The sequence below is a fragment of the Panthera leo genome, chromosome F3 (genome assembly GCF_018350215.1).
Source record: "Panthera leo isolate Ple1 chromosome F3, P.leo_Ple1_pat1.1, whole genome shotgun sequence".
Classification (NCBI taxonomy): Eukaryota; Metazoa; Chordata; class Mammalia; order Carnivora; family Felidae; genus Panthera; species Panthera leo.
Genome location: NC_056696.1, coordinates 29,311,702 through 29,331,487, shown reverse-complemented (window position 1 = coordinate 29,331,487; position 19,786 = coordinate 29,311,702). Strand labels below are relative to the sequence as shown.

General features: G+C 41.9%; 1 protein-coding gene across 8 annotated transcripts in view; it reads left to right on the top strand.

Moving 5' to 3' along the window:
- The window catches only part of CENPF (centromere protein F), a 98,032-nt gene that overhangs the window by 14,366 nt on the left and 63,880 nt on the right, over positions 1 to 19,786 (top strand). For all 8 annotated transcript variants that reach the window (XR_006198817.1, XR_006198818.1, XR_006198819.1 and 5 more), the window contains exons 8-11: positions 7,213 to 7,338; positions 8,304 to 8,432; positions 11,962 to 12,084; positions 17,653 to 17,788. Coding sequence is in view for 5 of the 8 variants with exons in the window: in XM_042925175.1 (XP_042781109.1) it covers positions 7,213 to 7,338; positions 8,304 to 8,432; positions 11,962 to 12,084; positions 17,653 to 17,788 (514 nt within the window). In the remaining 3 variants the exon portion in view is untranslated. The remainder of the gene's footprint in view (positions 1 to 7,212; positions 7,339 to 8,303; positions 8,433 to 11,961; positions 12,085 to 17,652; positions 17,789 to 19,786) is intronic.

Sequence of the window (19,786 nt, the reverse complement as noted above, 5' to 3'; positions counted from 1 at the left end):
TCTTTTCTCCTGGCATCCCCCTTAACACCCTTTTATTGTCGTTACCTGTGTCCTAGCCCTTTGGGTTCCCACACTTGGCTAATTGTCAGAATGACAGAGAAACTTGCAGAATTAATCCTGTTAGACCCATGTCTGATGTGGGCCCAAAGAATTTACTTTTAATAAACTCTCTAGATATTTCTAAGGCAGTAGGTAAGAACCTCTGTTGTAGGTAGACTTACATCTTCTGTTGGTCTCCTGAAGGCAGGTTCATTCGTCTTTTCTTTTTTCTTTTCTTTTCTTTTCTTTTCTTTTCTTTTCTTTTCTTTTCTTCTTTTCTTTTCTCTTTCTTTTCTCTTTCTTTTCTTTTTTATTTCTTTCTTTCAAAATTATTTAAAGGTAATTATAGATTCACATGTACTCGTATAGAATAGTAGCTTGTTAATAAGGCGAGTTACATTGATCACTTTTCAAATATTTGAACGAACCTTGTATCCTTGGAATAAACCCTACATAGCCGTGGTGTATAATTCTTTTTATACATTTCTGGATTTTACTTGCTAATAATTTGTGAGGATTTTAGTATTTATATTCATGAGGGATATTGGTCAGCTGTTTTCTATTTTTGTTCTGTCTTTCTCTGGTATTTGTATCAGAGATCATACTAGCTTCATAAAATGAATTGGGAAGTGTTCCCTCCTATTTTTTGGAAGAGATATGTAGAATCGGTGTTATTTCTTTCTCTTAAGATATCCATGACTTGCAAAAAAAAGAAAGAATTGGTGTTATTTCTTTCTTTATATGTTTGGTAGAATTCTCCATGAAACCATCTGGGCCTGGAGATTTTTGGGGAGGAGTTTTAAAATTACAAATTTAATTTTAAAAATAGTTATATAGCTATTAAAATTATTTATTTCATATTTGATGAGTTGGGGTAGTTTGTGTTTTTAGAGGAAATGGTCCATTTTATCCAAATTTTTAAACTTATAAATGTAGTTATTTGTAGTATTTTCTTATCCTTTTGATGTTGGTAGGTCAGGTGATATTCTCTGATTCTTTTTTTGTTTTTAATTTTTTTATTATTATTATGTTTATTTATTTTGAGAGAGAGACACACACACACAGAATGCAAGTGGGGGAGGGACAGAGAGGGAGACAGAATCTGAAGTAGGCTCCAGGCTCTGAGCCATCAGCGCAGAGCCTGCTACGGGGCTCAAACACACGAGTGTGAGATCGCAACCTGAGCAAAGTCGGACGCTCAAACAACTGAGCCACCCAGGCACCCCTGATGTTCTCTGTTTCTGATAGTGGTGTCTTCTCTTGTTTTCTCTTTGTCAGTTTTGCTAGAGATATGTCAATTCTGTCAGTAACAACAATAAAATTTGTCAGTTTGTTGATCTTTTATTGATCTTTCCAAAGAATCAGCTCTTTGGTTCATTTATTTTCTCTATTATTTTTCTTTTTTCAACTGTATTCATTTTTACTCTGGTATTTCCCTCTGCTTGCTTTAGGTTTATTTTGCTCTTATTTTTCTAGGTTGTTGAAGTAAGGAGCTTAGATTATTGATATGAGGCTTTTCTTTTCCAGTGCAGGCATTTAATGCTATAAATTTCCCTCCATACTACCTCAACTGTGTCCTACAAATTTTGAGGTATTGTATTTTAATTTGTATTTAATTACAACGTATTTTTATTTTGTATTTAAAAAAAATTTTTTTAAGTGTTTTTATGTTTATTTTTTGAGGGGGGAGGGGCAGAGAGAGAGGGAGACACAGAATCTGAAGAAGGCTCCAGCTCCGAGCTGTCAGCACAGAGCCCAATGTGGAGCTCAAACCCATGAACCGTGAGATCCTGACCTGAGCTGAAGTCAGACGCTTAACTGACTGAGCCACCAAGGCGCCCCACAATTCAACGTATTTTTAAAACATTTTCCTTGACACTTCCTCTTTGCTTCATGGATTACTGAGAAATACCTTGTTCAGCTTCCAAGTGGTTAGAGATTTTTTTTCTTTTTGTTACTGATTTCTAATTTGATTCCATTGTGTTCAGAGAAGATACTCTATGATTTCAGTTCTAAGTTTGTTGAGGCTTGTTTTATGGCCTAAGACAGTGGTCTATTTTGGTGTATGTTTCATGCAGTTGGGGGAAAAATACATATATTCTGTTGTTGGGTGGAGTGTTCTAAAATTATCCTTAGCCCCAAATCATCTGTTGGTTGATGGTGTTGTTGAATTCTTCCATATTTTTGTTGGTTTCCTGTCTATCAATTGTTGAAAGAAGGATGGTGAAAGTCTTCCGTAATTGTTGATTTATCTATTTCTCCTGTCAGTTCTATCAGTTTTTGCTTCACATATCTTATAGCTCTGTTGTTTGGCGCATGCACATTTAGGATTGCTATGTCTTTGTGGACTGACCCTTACCATTATAGAATAGCCCTCATTGTCTCTGGTAATTTTCTTTATTCTGAAGTCTACTCTTTCTGATATTAACGTAGCACTCTGCCTTTCCTTTAATGTTTGCATGATGTATTTCTTTTTACTTTCAGCCTATCTTTTTATTATTATATTTGAAGTGAGTTTTGCAAAGACAGCGTATAGTTGGGTATATTTGTTTAAATCCACTCTTCCCACATCTGTGTTTTAATTAGCATATTTAAACCATTTACATTTAATGTAACCATTGATGTATTATGGCTTAAAACTGATATCTTATTTTTTGTTTTCTATTTCTTTTTCATTTTGTTGTTTCCTTTTTGCCTGTTTTCCTGTGGGTTACTTGAACATATTGTATAATTTCTAATACTTTTGGATGTATTTCTTTGTAGAGCTATAGTGACTGTTCCAGATATTACATTATATATACACACAATTTATCAGCCTATTGGTGTTGTCATTTAAGCAGCTCTAATGGATTACAGAAAATTTACTGCTCTTTTTATCCTTTTACCTTTGCCCATTTATAACACAATTTTCCTAAGTGTTTACCTACGTATAGAACCACATCAGACAGTGCTATATTTTTTGCTTTAACTGTCAAACATAACTTAGAAAACTGGAGAAGAGAAAGAAAGCCTATTATTTATACCAATGTTGTTGCTTACCTTGTTTTTCCTTCTTACCCAATTCCTTTCAAGTTTCCTTCTTTCATCATTTCCTTTTTGTTTAGAGAACTTCTTTTAACCATGCTTTTAGGCCACATATTCTAGTTTTTCTTTTTGTTACTGCATCCTGGAAGTTATTTCTTCAGGATATACGGATTCTGGGTTGACAGTTCTTTTCTTTCAGCACCATCATGTTTTTCCCTTGGGTCCTAAAGTCCCTAGTTGCACAATCTTCTCTCCTCTTAGAGCTTTCTTTCATTTGTCCAGGGTTTTGAATTGTTCTCAACGGGAGGAATAGGGAAATGTACCTCTATTCTTACTGGAAGTGGTAGTCCAGGTTCATTTTTAGACATTCTCCTAGTGCAGTGCTTTGCAGAGATACTGTTGATAAATATTGATTCAGTGCGTGAGGATGCAGTAGAGGGTCAATGGGATCATGACCTACCTTGACCCATATATTTATTCACTTTGTGCAATCTGAGTTTATAGTCTTTGTCTCAAAGACTTGGATTTGAGCCCTGACTCTGCCACATCCCAGTTGTTTTGCTTTTGAGTTCTGAGCCTCCGCTGTCTAATCAATAAAATGGTGTTAATAATGCCTGTGTCATAGGATTGTTGTAAAGAATGAGATAATTTTTAGGAGAGCCTGGGTGGTTCAGTCAGTTAAGCCTCCGACTTAGGCTCAGATCATGATCTCCCAGTTCGTGGGTTCAAGCCCTGTGTCGGGCTCTGTGCTGACAGCTTGGAGCCTGGAGCCTACTTCAGATTCTGTGTCTCCCTCTCTCTCTGCCCCTCCCCTGCTCGTGCTCACTCTCTCTCTCTCCCTCTCTCACTCTCAAAAATAAATAAACATAAAAAATTTTTAAAAAAAGAATGAGATAATTTTTATAAAGGCTTAGCCTAGTGCATGGCACATGGTGAGTTTATAATAACATATTATTATTACATGGAGTTCCTTGTCAGTTAAGCTTCTTTTCAGTTGCCTATCTGCCAACGCAGGCTTTCCTATATATCAGAATTATACCTACTCTATTATACTTTGTCTTACTGGTTTTGGTATGACAGGATCACTGAATCTTTGTTCTATCTCACATATTTGGTAGGGTTTCTTCTTACCAGATCGTGAATTAAAACTTTTGACTAGGACAGTGCTCAGAACTTAGCTCTGGCTTTCTATTAGAAAATTTCCTCCAGGTTCTTAAGACCCATTCATTCGATGCTTTCTGGCTTCCTTTTTTTCCAGTGAGCTACAAATCCACCTAGCTGAAAATTCAGTGTACCTTTCTCCCTCTTGCCTATTAGCATTGCATAACCTAGTCAAATGTGTTGCTCGTCAAATTATGCTTGGTTTTTGCTCTTCCCTGGTCTACCATTAGAATTACCCAGTAAGTAAAATGGAGCTAATTCAATCAAAATCAATACCATGTTCTTTGAACCTATGCTGTGTCTAGTACACTTCTTTTCCAAGTATTTGCAACCTGTGTGGGGTACAAAGTTTGAGCTCAAGTAGAAATATTGAGGCTGGCAGCAAACCTGGAGTCCAGCACTCACATTTCACAGATGAAAGCTGAGGCCCCGGGGTCTTAAATGAGTGCCCAGGGTCACACACTGCATATTTTCAAGGATTTCAGCCCTGGGCACGATTTTAGAATATTACGGAACATTCGTGACACCTAGTGGTCAGCTACTATTACGTGGATTATGCGTCATCAATATCGGAATGTCATTAGAAAATTTTAAATAAGATATAAGTATCTTCTACACGCTCTTTTTTAACCTACTCCTGTAGTAAGAGTTGTTGATTCTGAGAGGGTAGTGGGATGTGTTGCAGTTTGAAGGAGGGCCAGCAGAGGGCACCAGGGGTTCATTCATCTCTGTCTTGCATGGGTTTTTTTCCCTAGCCACTGTCAACCACCAACATCGGGACCATCGTTTGGGCAATGATGTTTATCAGAGTTGTTTCCTGCTGCATCCCCAGTGCCTAGCAGGGTGCTTGACATATAGTAGGCTCTCAATAAATATTTGTTGGGTTCATATTTATTATCATCATCATCATTTTTTTTTTTAAGTTTATTTGTTTTGAGAGAGACAGAGATAGTTTGAGCCAGGGAAGGGCAGAAAGAGAGAGAATGCTAAGCAGGCTTCACACTGCCAGCTGTGTGGCCCAATGCGGGGCTCAAACCCATGAACTGTGAGATCATGACCTTAGCTGAAATTAAGGCTCAGACGCTTTACCGACTAAGCCACCCAGGCACCCCCTTATTTATTATTTTTATAAATACTTTCTATAATCTTTTTCCTTGGGGATTTAAAGATTCAAGAACAGTAAAGATCGTGACAAAGGTGTCTTAATGTCTAAGGCAGTGGATTAATTTGTACCACTGGTTCAGTATTTTTCTTTTGAATTTGGTATATTTAAAGTTCTGATAGCTGAGGGGCGCCTGGGTGGCTCAGCCGGTTAAGCGCCAACTTTGGCTCAGGTCATGACCTCACAGGTTGGTGAGTTCGAGCCCCGCATCCGGGCTCTGTGCTGACAGCTCAGAGCCTGGCGCCTGCTTCGGATTCTGGGTCACCCTCTCTCTCTGCCCCTCCCCTATGTGCTCTCTCTCTCAAAAATAAACATTAAAAAAAATTTAAAGTTCTGATAGTTGCAAAATCATTTAGTCATTAGTGACCAGCTTTGGTCCTTTCATCTTTGGTTAGTTAATAATTGGTGTCTGACTGGTCTTCTGGCAAAGTATTATGTCATGCTTTCTTTTCCTCCCAATTTCTCTGTTAAATTTCTAATATTTCTAATAGGTTTTTTTTTGTTTTTTGTGTTTTTTTTTTTAATTTCTGAGAGAGGAGGGGAGGGTGAGAGTGAGAGGGAGACACAGAATCCAAAGCAGGCTCCAGGCTCTGAGCTGTCAGCACAGAGCCTGATGTGGGGCTTGAACCCACGATTCGGGAGATCATGACCTGAGCCGAAGTCGGATGCTTAAGTGACTGAGTCACCCAGGAGCCCCAAATATTTCTAATAGTTCTGGATGAGACTGTAATGAGTCTCAGAAAAATACTTTAGAAGAGATATTTGCCAAATACTGGCACATTTCTTTTAGACCAGGGAGTTCTCCCCCACCCATATGAAGTGTTCTTATTCTTCCCTGGAAATTTGGAGTTGTTTTGTAGGGCATTTTAAGGATTTGAACACCATGGGGAAGATTCAGAGGAACAAAACTTGATAATTTAAGACCATTTTATTCCAGTTTAATTTTAGAAGGGCATCCTAAGTTTTGATTTAGCCATCCTAAGTTGGCTATGTACAAAGGCAAAAAGACTGTTCTTTGTGTTGTTTATGGCAGCTTGGTTAAAAACAGTTGTGATATTCTCTGGAGTGCTGTGAACCTTCAGAATTTAAAATGGCACAGTGAGAGCATTGTGGAAAGAAGTATTTTAATATTTAAAGTTTCCCACAAAATCTTATTATGCTTGAAACAGACTGTCCTATGAAGGTGATGGGTACCCTCTGATTATTTTGCAGCTTCTAAATGACACAGGTCAACATCATTGCATTTGAACCTCTCATTTCCATGCAACAATGTTAGATGAATCTTTATTCAGACACACGTATTTCTTCTTTCATAGTTCAAATTATGGAGTATTTATTTAAATGGTCTAATACTTTACATCCTCTCTAATATTTCCCAAATACAAACATTATGTGTGCTAACATAAATATAGTGGTTTTCGTAATTGCTGATCATTTCATTATTTTTTAAATTATATTTTTAACGTTTATTGATTTTTGAGAGACAAAGAAAGACAGAGTAGAGTGTAAGTGGGGGTGGGGCAGAGAGAGAGGGAGACACGGAATCTGAAGCAGGCTCCAGGCTCCGAGCTGTCAGCACAGAGCCTGACATGGGACTTGAACCTGTGAACCACGAGATCGTGACCTGAGCAGCAGTCGGACGCTTTACGAACCGAGCCACCCAGGCACCCCTTTGCTGATCATTTTAATCCCAACTTTTTATGACACAAAATGTCAAAACACAAAGATGAACTTGAACCAGATCTCAGGACTCACTTTTCTAAAATTCCAAATATTTGCTTCTTGCCTCGGATCCTTGTGTAGTGACCATTTTTATTTGTTGTCAGTGTGCTGCGTTGGAACAGAAACTGAGGAGATTGTCTGAAGATTTGAGCTGTCAGCGACAAAATGCAGACAGTGCCAGGTGTTCTCTGGAACAGAAAATCAAGGAGAAAGAAAAGGAGTTTCAAGAGGTAAGTAAGGTAAATGGATTCACGAGGAGTTTGTCCGGAAGGCTCTTGTTGGGCATTTCACAGTTTCATCATCTGAAAAGAGGAGCTGTTTGTAGTCACTTGGGGTGTTCCGTGAGAGAGGAACGGCTTTGTGAGGAAAAGGTTCCCATGTTTTCTTTCACACTTCCATCTTTCGGTTTTCGATGGGAGAAGGGACTCGCTAACCAGCATGTTCCTTTTCATCCGTTTCCTCTGATTTGTTTGCGATTTAATGCCAAGTAGGAAAGGACCATCTCTCCTCTTTCAAACACCCTCAGTTGTGAAGGGAGTTGTATCCTATTCTCCACCTGTTTCTAAAGCCTGTGGGTTGGCAAATATATTCGAAAGGTAGCTGATGTACTGGGGAAAGAAATTCCAGAAGTATTACTGCCGGGGGCAAGTGAGTTCGCCTGGCGGAGCGTATCGTATGGACTGAGGCTCTCTAACCTTTCAGTAAGAGCGCCTGGAAATGGTAATCTGGTATCCTGACACGGTTATCAGAGTTCACTGCTGGCATATCCTTGCTGTCGTTCTCAATTGCAAGCGATGCTGTGGTGTTTGAGATCTTAAGCCCCAGTTTTGAGCGCCTTTGATTTCCTAGCTGAGGTGTGACTGTGACAGCTCAGCTCTCCTCTCTTTTGCCCCCTGGGCTTGTGGAAACAGAGATGAGGAACGTAAGATTGGGGATGGGACGAAAGCCGGCTAGCTTCCACGCGGTCAGCTGGCGGACTTCTTCCCCTTCCCCCCCCCACCCCGAGGCCTGCGTCCCATCACCGGGACCCGCACTCGATGGGTTATATTTATCATGAGGTGAATGGTCAGCCTGGCTCCCTGTTGTGCGCTGCTCTTTCAGCGTGGCATGGCCTGCAGGAGGTTGGCGGCTCACCCCGGAGTCTCCTCGTTAACCGGCGTCCGTCGGACTGATGCGCGTGTCTTTGGTGTTTCAGGAGCTCGGCCGTCAACAGCGCGCCTGCCAAGCGCTGGACCAGGAGTGCACGCAGATGAAAGCCAGACTCACACAGGAGTTACAGCAGGCCAAGAACACTCACAATATCCTGCAGGCTGACCTGGATAAAGTAGGGAGCTGGCTTACCTCTCTCCTCACTTGTTCCCCCTTTTCCTTGTTCGCGCGTTTTCTGTCTCACGGCTGACATTCTGATGCTTGCAAAGAAAAGCTGCCTTCCTTATCAAAGAAGAGAGCAAACTGAATCCTTCTGGGTCTGCGCTTCCTCATTTACAGAAGGAGGGGAGTGAGTGAGGACCTCAGATCTGAAGGTCTGGGGAGGGGTGTGATATTCCTGTGGATTGGGGTCATATCACCAGGTGGGAGCCGTCCGGAGTGATTCACGTCCTGCAAATAGTCAAAGCGCTGAAAACTATAATCCATTGACTTATTTGTTTATTGCGGGGGGTGGGGGGGGGGGAGCTTGAGAGGAGGAGCAGAGAGAGAGAGAGAGAGAGAGAGAAAGAGAGAGAATCCCAAGCAGGCTCCTCACTGTCAGTACAGAGCCCAGTGCGGGGCTTGATCTCATGAACTGGGAGATCCTGACCTGACCTGAGCTGAGATCAAGAGTCGGATGCTTAACCAACTGTGCCCCCCCCCCCCACCCGCCCCGGGCACCCCAGCAGTGAGTGTTTTAAAGTGTAAGTCAGGTTATGGGACTCCCCTACTCACAGCTACAGCTACTTCCCACCTCTCTTATAGTAGGAGCTCATCCTTCCAAAGGTCTGCAGGACCCTGGTGGCCTTTCCAGCACCTCGCTTATTGGCCTCTTTGCTATTGGTAGAACACGCTCAGCATCTTCAGGGATGTGCTGTGTCCAGATGGATCTGTAGGGCACCTTCACTTGCTTGAGCTTTCTGCTCTCATGTCGCTTTATCCATGACATCTACCCTGGTCACTACATAGATCCCTATCCTCAAATACTTTCTGTTTCCTTTACCTTGCTTAAGTTTTCTCCATAGGGCATATCATCTGTTGTACAATACAGCTATTTCGTTGTTTTGTTTTTTTTTAATGTTTGTTTATTAGAGAGAGAGAGAGAGAGAGAGAGACAGAGTGCAAGTGGGGGAGGGGCAGAGAGAGAAGGAGACACAGAATCCGAAGCAGGCTCCAGGCTCTGAGCTGTTGGCACAGAGCCCGGCGTGGGGCTTGAACTCACAAACCGCGAGATCATGACCTGAGCCAAAGTTGGATGCTTAACTGACTGAGCCACCCAGGAACCCCTCTTTGTTTCTTTTTATGCTGTGTTCCTTCTATCACTCAAATCTTTCCATGAGGACAGGCTTTTGCCTGTTTAGTTCCCTGCTCTACCTGTAAACACAAGCACTGAATCCCATAGCTTGAAAACAGCACAGCAGGTGGATTATAGTCCTTCGCTCTTTTCTTGACTTGACCCATATAGCTTGACAGGGTGACACATTGTGGAGTTTACTGTGAATATGTCAGAGATTCATCTCTTTACTTTCTTAGTGCTTGCTTCTTTGTTTATTTTTAAAATTACGTTTACCATTCAAGTAGAGTCTCAATTTATGGGAAATACAGGTTAACTCTCAAGTTCAGGATATAACAAAGTGGGACGAGTTGCCCTCTCTTCGTAGAGGAGCCAGAGATGGGGAGGCAGCTGGAATGGGGAGAGGTAACCATCACTGTCATGTGTTATGTACTAATTAGGGGTTCTCTGATGTGCTCATAATCCTCTCTCTATCCAGCTATCCAAGGTTGGTAGAAAATAAAAATCCTCCTTTCCCAGGATAACTATTAAAGGGTTTCCTTCAAGACCCTTTAAAAAAAAGTCCTTTTGGGGCACCTGGGTGGCTCAGTCAGTTAAGTGTCTGACTCTTGATCTCAGCTCAGGTCTTGATCTCAGAGTCATGAGTTCAAGCCCCACATTGGGCTCCATGCTAGGCTTTTTATTTTTTATTATTTTTTTCTGTTTTGGGGTTTTTTGTTTTGTTTTGTTTTTTGAAGAGGTCTATGAGTCTATAAGAAAGGACCAGTTTTATTTTTGTTTCAAATGCAACATTCTGTTGGTAGTGTCTGAGCCTTGCTTTTATTGGATGTTTTCTAGTTTAATTATTCTACAGGTGGATGTTTAGGTTGTCAACGTTATCTTGTTCGTTGTATCCCTGGGGATGGCATTACTGGGTAACATGCATGTTTCCGTAGGACACCTTTCCACGTGTGAAATTGGTGGTCTCAAGGACAAGATGTATTCTCCCTTGTAATCGATTCTGACAAATTGGTCTCCAAAAAATTGTAATTTACCTTCTCACCCAGTGTGAGAGGTCCTATTTTTTCTCATCCTTGGAGATAATCCTGTTTTTAAAAATTTTGTCAACTAAGAAGTGAAAAAGTCATCTTAATCGTTGTTTCGATTCATTCTTCCTTGATTACTGCTGAGGATGTTTCTTTCAGAAGTTGATATGTTTGTATTTTTTTGCATAAAATTGTCTACTTCTATTATTTACTCCTTTAAAAAATTGGTTTACCTTTTTCTAAATGGAACCAAAGATGTGCTCTATTTGTTGTATTATGGAAATGCATTTTTTTAATGTTTATTTTTTATTTTTGAGAGAGAAAGTGTGGGGGAGGAGCAGAGAGAGAGGGAGACAGTATCTGAAGCAGGCTCTGTGCTGACAGCAGAGAGCCTGACAGGGGGCTCAAACTCATGAACTGTGATATCATGACCTGAGTTAAAGTTGGATGCTCAACCGACTAAGCCACCGAGGCACCCCTGGATATAGAATCTTAAATCTGTTATATAGCAAATACTTACTCCCAGTCTATTTCATAGCAAATACATTCTCCCAGTCTGTTTCTTTTCCTTTCTTTTTTTTTTTTTAAGTTTTTATTTATTTTGAGAGAGAAAGAGAGAACAAACAAGCTGGGGAGGGGCACAGAGAGAGGAAGAAAAAGAATCCCAAGCAGACTCTGCACTAACAGCTCAGAGCCCGATGTGGGGCTCAAACTCACAAACGGTTAGATTATGACCTGAGCCGAAATCAAGAGTCTGGTGCTTAACTGACTGAGCCACCCAGGCACCCACTTCCAGTCTGTTTCTTATCTCAACTTTTCTTTTTTTGGTTGTTTATTACTATTTCATTGTTTCTTTTTTTTTTTTTTTTTGTAGTTAAATTTTTTTTTCTCTGCTGCTTTCTCTCCAAACCCAGCCCTTTTTGATCTCCTCTATGCTGTCACCCACAGTGCTCTGGTGGTATTTTAAGTTAAACTTTTAATGCTGTATTTAGCTGTGACATATATTGTTTCTCACCCAAAATCGATGGCATCAGTTCTCATGTCCCATGACCATTTTACTTAAGAAGAAATAATTTAGAGGCACCTGGGTGGCTCAGTTGGATAAGTGTCCAGCTTTGGCCAAGGTCATCTCAACTTTCGTGAGTTCAAGCCCCACATTGGGCTTGCTCCACTTCAGATCCCCTGTCCCCCTCCTTCTGCCCCTCTCCTGCTTGCATGTGCACTCGCGCTCTCTCTCTCTCTCTCTCTCTCTCTCAAAAATGAATAAATGTTAAAAAAAGAAGAAATAATATATTTAAAAAGTAAAGGACATAAAAATTAAACCTTACCTTGTCTTCTTTTTACAGGTCACATCAGTAAAGCACCAGCTAGAAAAAAATTTGGAAGAGTTCAAGCAAAAGTTCTGCAGAACCGAACAGGCATTGCAGGCGAGTCAGATGCAGGAAAATGAGCTGAGGAGAAGCAGTGAAGTAAGTGAGGCGTAGATGAGTATTTATCAACTTTTCTAAGTGGAAAGAAACAAAACTGGTGATAGGATGGATCATGTAGATCCCCTTTCCAAGGGTTGGCTTTTGAGCCTATTAAAAACTTTGTGGAAAGTCCTAGGTTTAAACAAAAGCAACGACAGATGAGGGACTTCTAGATTTAAAATTCTTCCAAAAACAAGTAATCATCAGTTGTTGCCCCAACTTCCAGAGTCACGTTGGGCATGTGCAAGACTGTCAGTGTCTTTCTTGGGAAATTCATTCTTGTTACACGAAATGGTGGATGAAGTTTCTCCAGTGGTGTGGATACGAGGAGGGCACGCTGATGATGTGGGATTTTACTCGTACTGACTTTAATTTGGCTTTTCTATTTGGTGGTCTGGAGTTTATCTTAAAGGGTTCATTTGAGAACCATTTAGGGACAGTTAATAGATTGAAACAACTTGAATAGAGCCATAAATCAGCACAAAGAAGCATAGCAGAACAGAAGTTTCTTTTCTATCAAATAATGTCACAGGAAAGCATTTTTCCCACTTCTTTAAATCTTTTGCGATCATTTTTTAGACTAAAGATTTTTTTTAGAAAGAGTTTTTTTATTAATATTTTTGATGTTTATTTTTGACAGAGAGAGAGAGAGTGAGTAGGGGAGGGGCAGAGCGAGAGGGAGACATAGAATCTGAAACAGGTTCCAGGCTCTGAGCTGTCAGCAAAGAGCCTGACACAGGGCTCGAACTCGGGAACGGCAAGATCGTGACCCAAGCTGAAGTCGAACAAACGCTTGACCGACTGAGCCACCCAGGAGCCCCTTTTTCAGAAAGAATTCTGCATAAAGGATATTTATTTATGCAGATGAGGAAACTCTAAATGTATTCATCCCCACAGCTTGGAAGAATGTATCATGGTTGTGAAATCAGAACATCTGTCAGTAGCAGAGAGGTGATTGTTAAAGCAGGCAGCCTCAGAGGGGTAATGCTGTTGGGGACAGGAGGCCCCGGCTCCAGCAGCCCAAGTGGAAGAAAACTTGATGTCAGATGATGCTTTCATCAGAGAACGATTTCAAATGGAAGTGTTTGTTTCAGCAAAACAAATGTTTGCCTTTTGGCCAGTGGGGACCAACCAACAGATGCTTCTGCTAACATTTCCACAGGCAGACTGGCACCGAACCCTTCCCCCTGTGAGCTTTCCTTCCAGCCAGAAACTCTCCCGCGACTCCACTGGCTGCCTGGTGGAAACATTTTGTAAAAGCAATCGTCTGGTTAAGAGGGTCCAAACACTGTTCTCCTGGCCAAGGCGCGGTGGAGGGCTGGACATTGTCTTGCAGGTGTTTCAGAAGACACGTGGAGACCCCCACAGCTGTAGAGCTGTCCACCGTGCACTCTGGCCTGTGCGGTTAAATGCATTTCACGTTGCACCTAGATTTCCTCGATTTTGGTTGTCCGGTGCAAGTGCCTAGCACAGGGCTAGGGGATGCATGGAGTATTTGCCTTAATTTATGTTTGTGGGTATGTGTCTTCTTTTGAGGATGATACCAAGAATGCAAAGGGTTTAGCTATCTCTTGCACTTTGCTTTGGGATTGGCATTAGAAAAGTGACTTACCCAGTACGAGCGGCACTATAGCTTAGTAGCAGAACTTAGTAGCAGAACGATAGCTTTAGAGTCAGGAAGATCTGGGACTGCATCGTTTTCTGCCACTTCCCTGCTCTGTGACCTTAGGACAGTGACCTAGCCTTTCTGAGTCTGACTTTGCTCATCTGCATATAGGGAGGACTAAATAATACCCTTTCCTTTTCCAAGCTGTATTAATGATTGAATTTTGGATGGAAAGTGCTTAGATGGTCAACGGCTGTGACCGTCTGATGTGCCCACTGTTTGCTCTCACCTGTAGGCACAGAAAGTGATGAGCAAGGGACAGTGCATTTGAGATTTCTCACATTAAACATATTGCCCGTCCTGTTCCTCTAGCACTCTGGTAGCTTTTTCGGTATCGAACTCTAAGTAAGTGCAAACACACCTCGCATGCTTAGAGGTTTTGGGTGCTGAGATAATGTGACAGTTGTACTGAAATTTTCCTTGTCTGCATTTAGTAAACAGACATGCTGCTCACAATGAGAAGATATCAGTAGAGAAATGTGATTAAATGGCCCGATCAATGGTCAAATTCAGATCTAGTGTCAATGTGAAAGGAGGCTTTGGGTAAGCTGCTCATCCCACACCCCAAGGCCAGCCTGCTAGCATTGGGGTGAGGCAATAAAATAGCATCGTTCGGTAACCAGGATGAGGGATCACTTGCCTAGGGACCTTCCTGAGCACAGGGATCTGTATGACATCGGTTCTCGAAGGAGCTTGGTCTGGCAGACAAGAATGGTGAGGTGGGAAGGGCAAAGAACATCCTCTGCATCCATCCCCGGTTCATGGTATAGACTTCACCACAGCAGGGGACATGTTAAGCTCCATTCATGGATGGGATCATGAAATGCCACACAGTAACTGAAATTTGTTTTGTCTGGCCCTGGGAAACGATGCTTCCCTTGCTGCTCCTAAAACTGAAGTTGATCTGGGTGGAATTGCTTGCTAAGCTCTAATGCTGGCTTGTGGTTATAGGGATTTGTGTTGTGTTTTTCTAGACTAGTGCCCAATTTTGCAAATCATTTGAGGACATAAGAGATGCCTGGGAGAATACATCCTTGTATGCCGAACTCATTGTTGATAATGAGCTACCCAATCAAGTCTTAAGTGGCTGTGGCCTCACAGAAAACTAATTGCTGATGGATGGCAGCCTACAGAGCCATTTTCAGATGTTCATTTTCCAAATTTGGGCCTTTTGAAATTCTTGGGTTGGTCATAGCCATAGTATTATAAGCCTGCTGGGTCCCAGGATTGGCTGAACATTTTGTTAGAAACAAATATTTACAGAGCTAATGCCAGAAGAGAGAAAGACATGTTAATCTTTCCATTGAGCTTACTATTCATTTAAATGCCCCCAGTTATGGACAGAGATAGATAGAGACCAACAGATACATGAACATCCAGTTGCCCCCTTCCTTCTCTTTTCTCCTTCTATTTACCTTGCTTCCTTCTATTGGGGATGCCCCCAGCTTTGCACACAGCGTCTTCTCAGCTTTCTTGCCCCACCTCTAGGTGCGGATGCCATTCGACTTGATTACTTTTTTAGGGTAAGCAAATATTTCATAAGTTGCCCAATAAAAATGCGAAGTCAACCCAGGTGGCGCAACTCTAGTTACTCTTTTTTTTTTTTTTTTTTAATTTTTTAAAGTTTGTTTATTTTTGAGAGAGAGACAGAGAGGGGGAGGGGCAGGGAGAGAGAGGGAGAGAGAGAGAGAACGTCAAGCAGGCTCCATGCTGTCAACGCAGTGCCCGATGTGGGGCTCGAACTCACACACCATGAGAACCTGACCTGAGCCAAAACCGAGTCAGACGCTTAACCGACTGAGCCACTCAGGCGCCCCAAAACTCTAGTCACTCTTTTACGTTGAACTGATTCAGCTAATCTTAGCATGGATCTTGCAGATCTAGCTGCTGTCAAATTTGGGGAAGAAATGCTGATAATAATGCTCCATTACCCTTGTTCAAGTGCTTTAAGGTAGTTTTCGTGTCACATCTGTGATCTCATTTGAGTGGTGATTATTCTGAGCCCGGAGAGCAAACAAGCGATGATCATTTCTGTAGTTTAACGATGCTCGTTCAAGTCCTCAACACCCGTGCACTTTCATGGTCACTCTTGACAGAATTTAACACTGACTGGTGCAAGTGCTAGCCTCTCTGTCTTGAGATCAGTCGGAGCCTCCCGTCAGCCCTGATTGATCTGTTAATTTGACAGAGCGTCCATTTAACTCATGGAAGGGAGGCAGGATTGGGGCAAGGGAGCCAGAGGAGCGTAACTACAACAGGCTCTGTCTTGTTCTGAAGATGAAATGAACATATATGCATGAACACAGCAGCTGCCAGCAAGTTTTCAAGTACTCTCCACTAGCCAGATTCTCCCTCTTCTTGCATTTGGCTTTGCTGCCTAGGTACCCATCTGCTGGTAGTAACCAGGCTGATAATTGAAGGCAACTTTCCAACACAGCCTTGCCAAGACCATCTGTTTTCTAACAGTGCTGTTGGGTTTTGGAAGATGGGTCTTAATTGTTTCTTTAAGATTCAAAAATTCCCCTTTCTTCTCAGAGGGGTATTTTTGAAGTGCAATTTAAAAAAAAAAAAAAAAAAGGTAGCCTTATGAAATGTTTTTCCCCCTAACGATGTGAGGCACTTGATTCCGTCGGTTTTTAACAATCTATGCCGATTCCCTGCCGTCCAGAGGGTGGCATATGATATAGGTGGAGATACTTAACAGCGATGCAGTCACTGACGGTTGAAAAACAGATTGAAGAATATGAACAGAGGATTTATTATGTTGACGCACAAGTCTTACGTGGTTGATAAGCAGTAGCGGTTTTATTTGGCATATAAATAAACGATGCTTGTTTTTAAGATTCAAAAATAGGGGGTGCCTGGGTGGCTCAGTCGGCTAAGCGTCCGACTTCGGTTCAGGTCATGATCTCACGGTCCGTGAGTTCAAGCCCCGCGTCGGGCTCTGTGCTAACCGCTCAGAGCCTGGAGTCTGTTTCAGATTCTGTGTCTCCCTCTCTCTCTGACCCTCCCCCGTTCATGCTCTGTCTCTCTCTGTCTCAAAAATAAATAAACGTTAAAAAAAAATACATATTTAAAAAAAAAGATTCAAAAATAGGCCCAACTCCATGAAATGGACATGCATATCAGTCTCTGCTACTTTTTTGTATGGCTCCTTCACCTAATCAGGTACCCAGAGAACCAGATTCCCCCATCTAGAATTCATTCTTCCTTCCGTGTACCTGCCCTCTGATTTCCCATAGCATACTCCACCTCTTTGTAGTACTTAGCGGATCCTGGTGTGAACTAAGTGATTGGTATCAAATTCTCCCCCGCTGCCAGGGGAAGACCTACCCTGAGGGCCAAAGACTCTTCTCTTATTTATATTTGTGTCTTTGACGACACCCTTCCCAGCATCTTGCACACTGCTGATTTTCTTGGTAAACACTTAATACTCATAAAGACATCCTCGTTACGGTGAGCCTTAAGATGGTTTTCCAATGAAAAGTAAGAAATTTGTCATGTGAAGTTTTCGGTTCATTAGCATATCAGATCTTTGCAAAGAGGTATTGGATCATTCAGGTGTGATAGGAACTTGGAGCTTGTGTCTTCGAGGATCTTCTAAGTAGGATTCTCTTTTTGAGGTCACTCTTGAGGCAGCATGGGGACATCCAGAAAGTTCAAAGAGGTCTATTTCTTTGAAGGAAAAAGATTATTGTCAGTTTTGGGTTTTGTGCTTTTGAGTTCTATTCATAAAATCATCTGATTGAAGTAAGAATGTCTAGCTTCATTAGGTGCACAAAGGGAAAGTGAGATTCCTCCCCAGCGGGGTACACAAGTGGTCCCATTTGGGACCCATATATGGCAGAAGTCATAACTAGCTTGAGTGGTTTTGATTATAACCAATTAAATGTGTGCTTTAGGAAGCGAAGAAGGAAAACAGCCTCCTTAAGAGTCAGTCTGAGCAAAGGGCCAGAGAAGCCTGCCACCTGGAGGAAGAACTGAGGAAGGCCAAAAAGAGTTTGAGTCAGAGCCAGAACTTCGCAGAAGAAATGAGGGGTAAGTACACTTAGCGTTTGGAGTTCTATTTCCATTAAAAAAGTTTGTTTGTTTATCTTGAGAGAGAGAGCGAGCACATGGGTGAGCCGGGGGAGGGGCAGAGAGAGGAGAGAGAGAATCCCAAGCAGGCTCCGCACTGTCAGCACAGAACCTGATGCCGGCGCTTGATTTCGCAAACCAGGAGGTCATGACCTGAGCCGAAATCAAGAGCCAGATGCTTCATTGATAAAGCCACCCAGGCACCCCTGGAGTTATTTTTCTAAGCTGATGTCCCATGAGGGAGGATGGATGGCTTTAGAAACGTTTTTCAGTTTTCCCGTATATCCTCCCAGAAAGTTGTCTGTGGTTGATGTGGAGAAAGTTTTCTCCCTCCTACCTTTTGGTTTCAGAGTGATAGTTGGACATTGTTTTATTGGAACACATTGAGTCCCAAACTGCCTGGTTTCTCAGCACTTTGAAACCAGAAAGGTAAATATTCTCCACACAAAAGTAAATTGTCAGTGTTGTCTCTCACCCCAGAGTGCTGTTCTTTGTGTCTCGAGTGTGTTTGTTCGTTTTATGCAGACAGCTCATCTTCTCGCTCGATATCATTTCCCAGATGATGGAAAAATTCAATACGTGTTTTCCCAGCTCTTAATGACCATTGTTTTTTGATGACTTACTTGACTGAGTGATTTTATTTCCTCACTTTCTGTATAGACACGGGATTATGCTGCACACACCACATGAATCCACCATTTCACATTTATTTGTACATACGTGTGTCTTTTTACTTGCATTAATTTTCTCAGCCGGGTATTTGCACCACTAGGATTTCTTTCAACCTCCCCTGTGAAATATGTGTCACGCTCCTCTGTGACTATTTTCCCATTTATTTATTTATTTATTTATTTAAAATGTTTATTTAGGGGCACCTGGGTGGCTCAGCCAGTTGAGCGTCTGACTTTTGCTCAGGTCATGATCTCGCGGTTTGTTGAGTACGAGCCCCGCGTCGAGCTCAGTGTTGACAGCTCAGAGCCTGGAGCCGGTTTCGGATTCTGTGTCTCCCTCTCTGTCTGCCCCTCCTCTGCTCTCTTTCTCGCTCTCTCTCTCTCTCTCAAAAATAAATAAACATTAAAAAAAATTAGAAAAAAATGTTTACTTATTTTGAGAGAGGGAGGGAGGGAGGAAGAGAACCCCAAGAAGGTGCTGCATTGTCAGTGCAGAACCCAACACAGGGCTCCTCGTCACAAACCGTGAGATCATGACCTGAGACGACATCAAGAGTTGAATGCCCAACCGACTGAGCCACCCAGGCACCTTGACTGTTTTCTCTTTTAAATTCTGATTTTCCTCAGACAGCTTTCAGTTATTCCACAGCAGTGGGTAAAAATGTCAATCTTCATCTTTCTTGAAAGAAAACTGTAAGAAAAGGAAGGGCGAGGGCATTTTTCAGTGTTGGTCACCAGTATCCTTGTTTGAGGTCCTCACAAGTGAAGTGGAGTGAGAGCCCTTGTGGTGCTGTCTTCATGAGCCATCAACTCTCAGCAGGTAGACTGAGATTAAACACGTTAAAACTAGGAATTTTTTTCCCTTTAGTGTAACAACTGAGTTTATAATACATGCTAACTTTATCGTCTACCGTTGAGATTCTCACATTTATTCGCCCTCAGTGTACTTGAACGTGAAGCCTTCCCATCACTTGGCATGAATGCTTTGCAATGAGTGCTTTGAATGAAACCACTACCATTGTTTCCAACTAGGAGGGGCCTGTGGGTAGATGTGAGTTACTAGGCAGAAAAGAAGGTGGCATTGGAGCCTGGAAAATCTTCCACTTGATTCTTCCACTCATAGACACTTAACTGTGAGGGGCTGGGATGTGGGTAACATTGTTTCTCAATAGTACTCATGCAGAGGCCTTGAGAAGTACTGGCGTATAGCATCATTTATTCTTTTGTACTAAGCCTATGGATTTTGGCTAAAATGGTGGAATAGTTATTCACTTTTCTGGAAAATGAG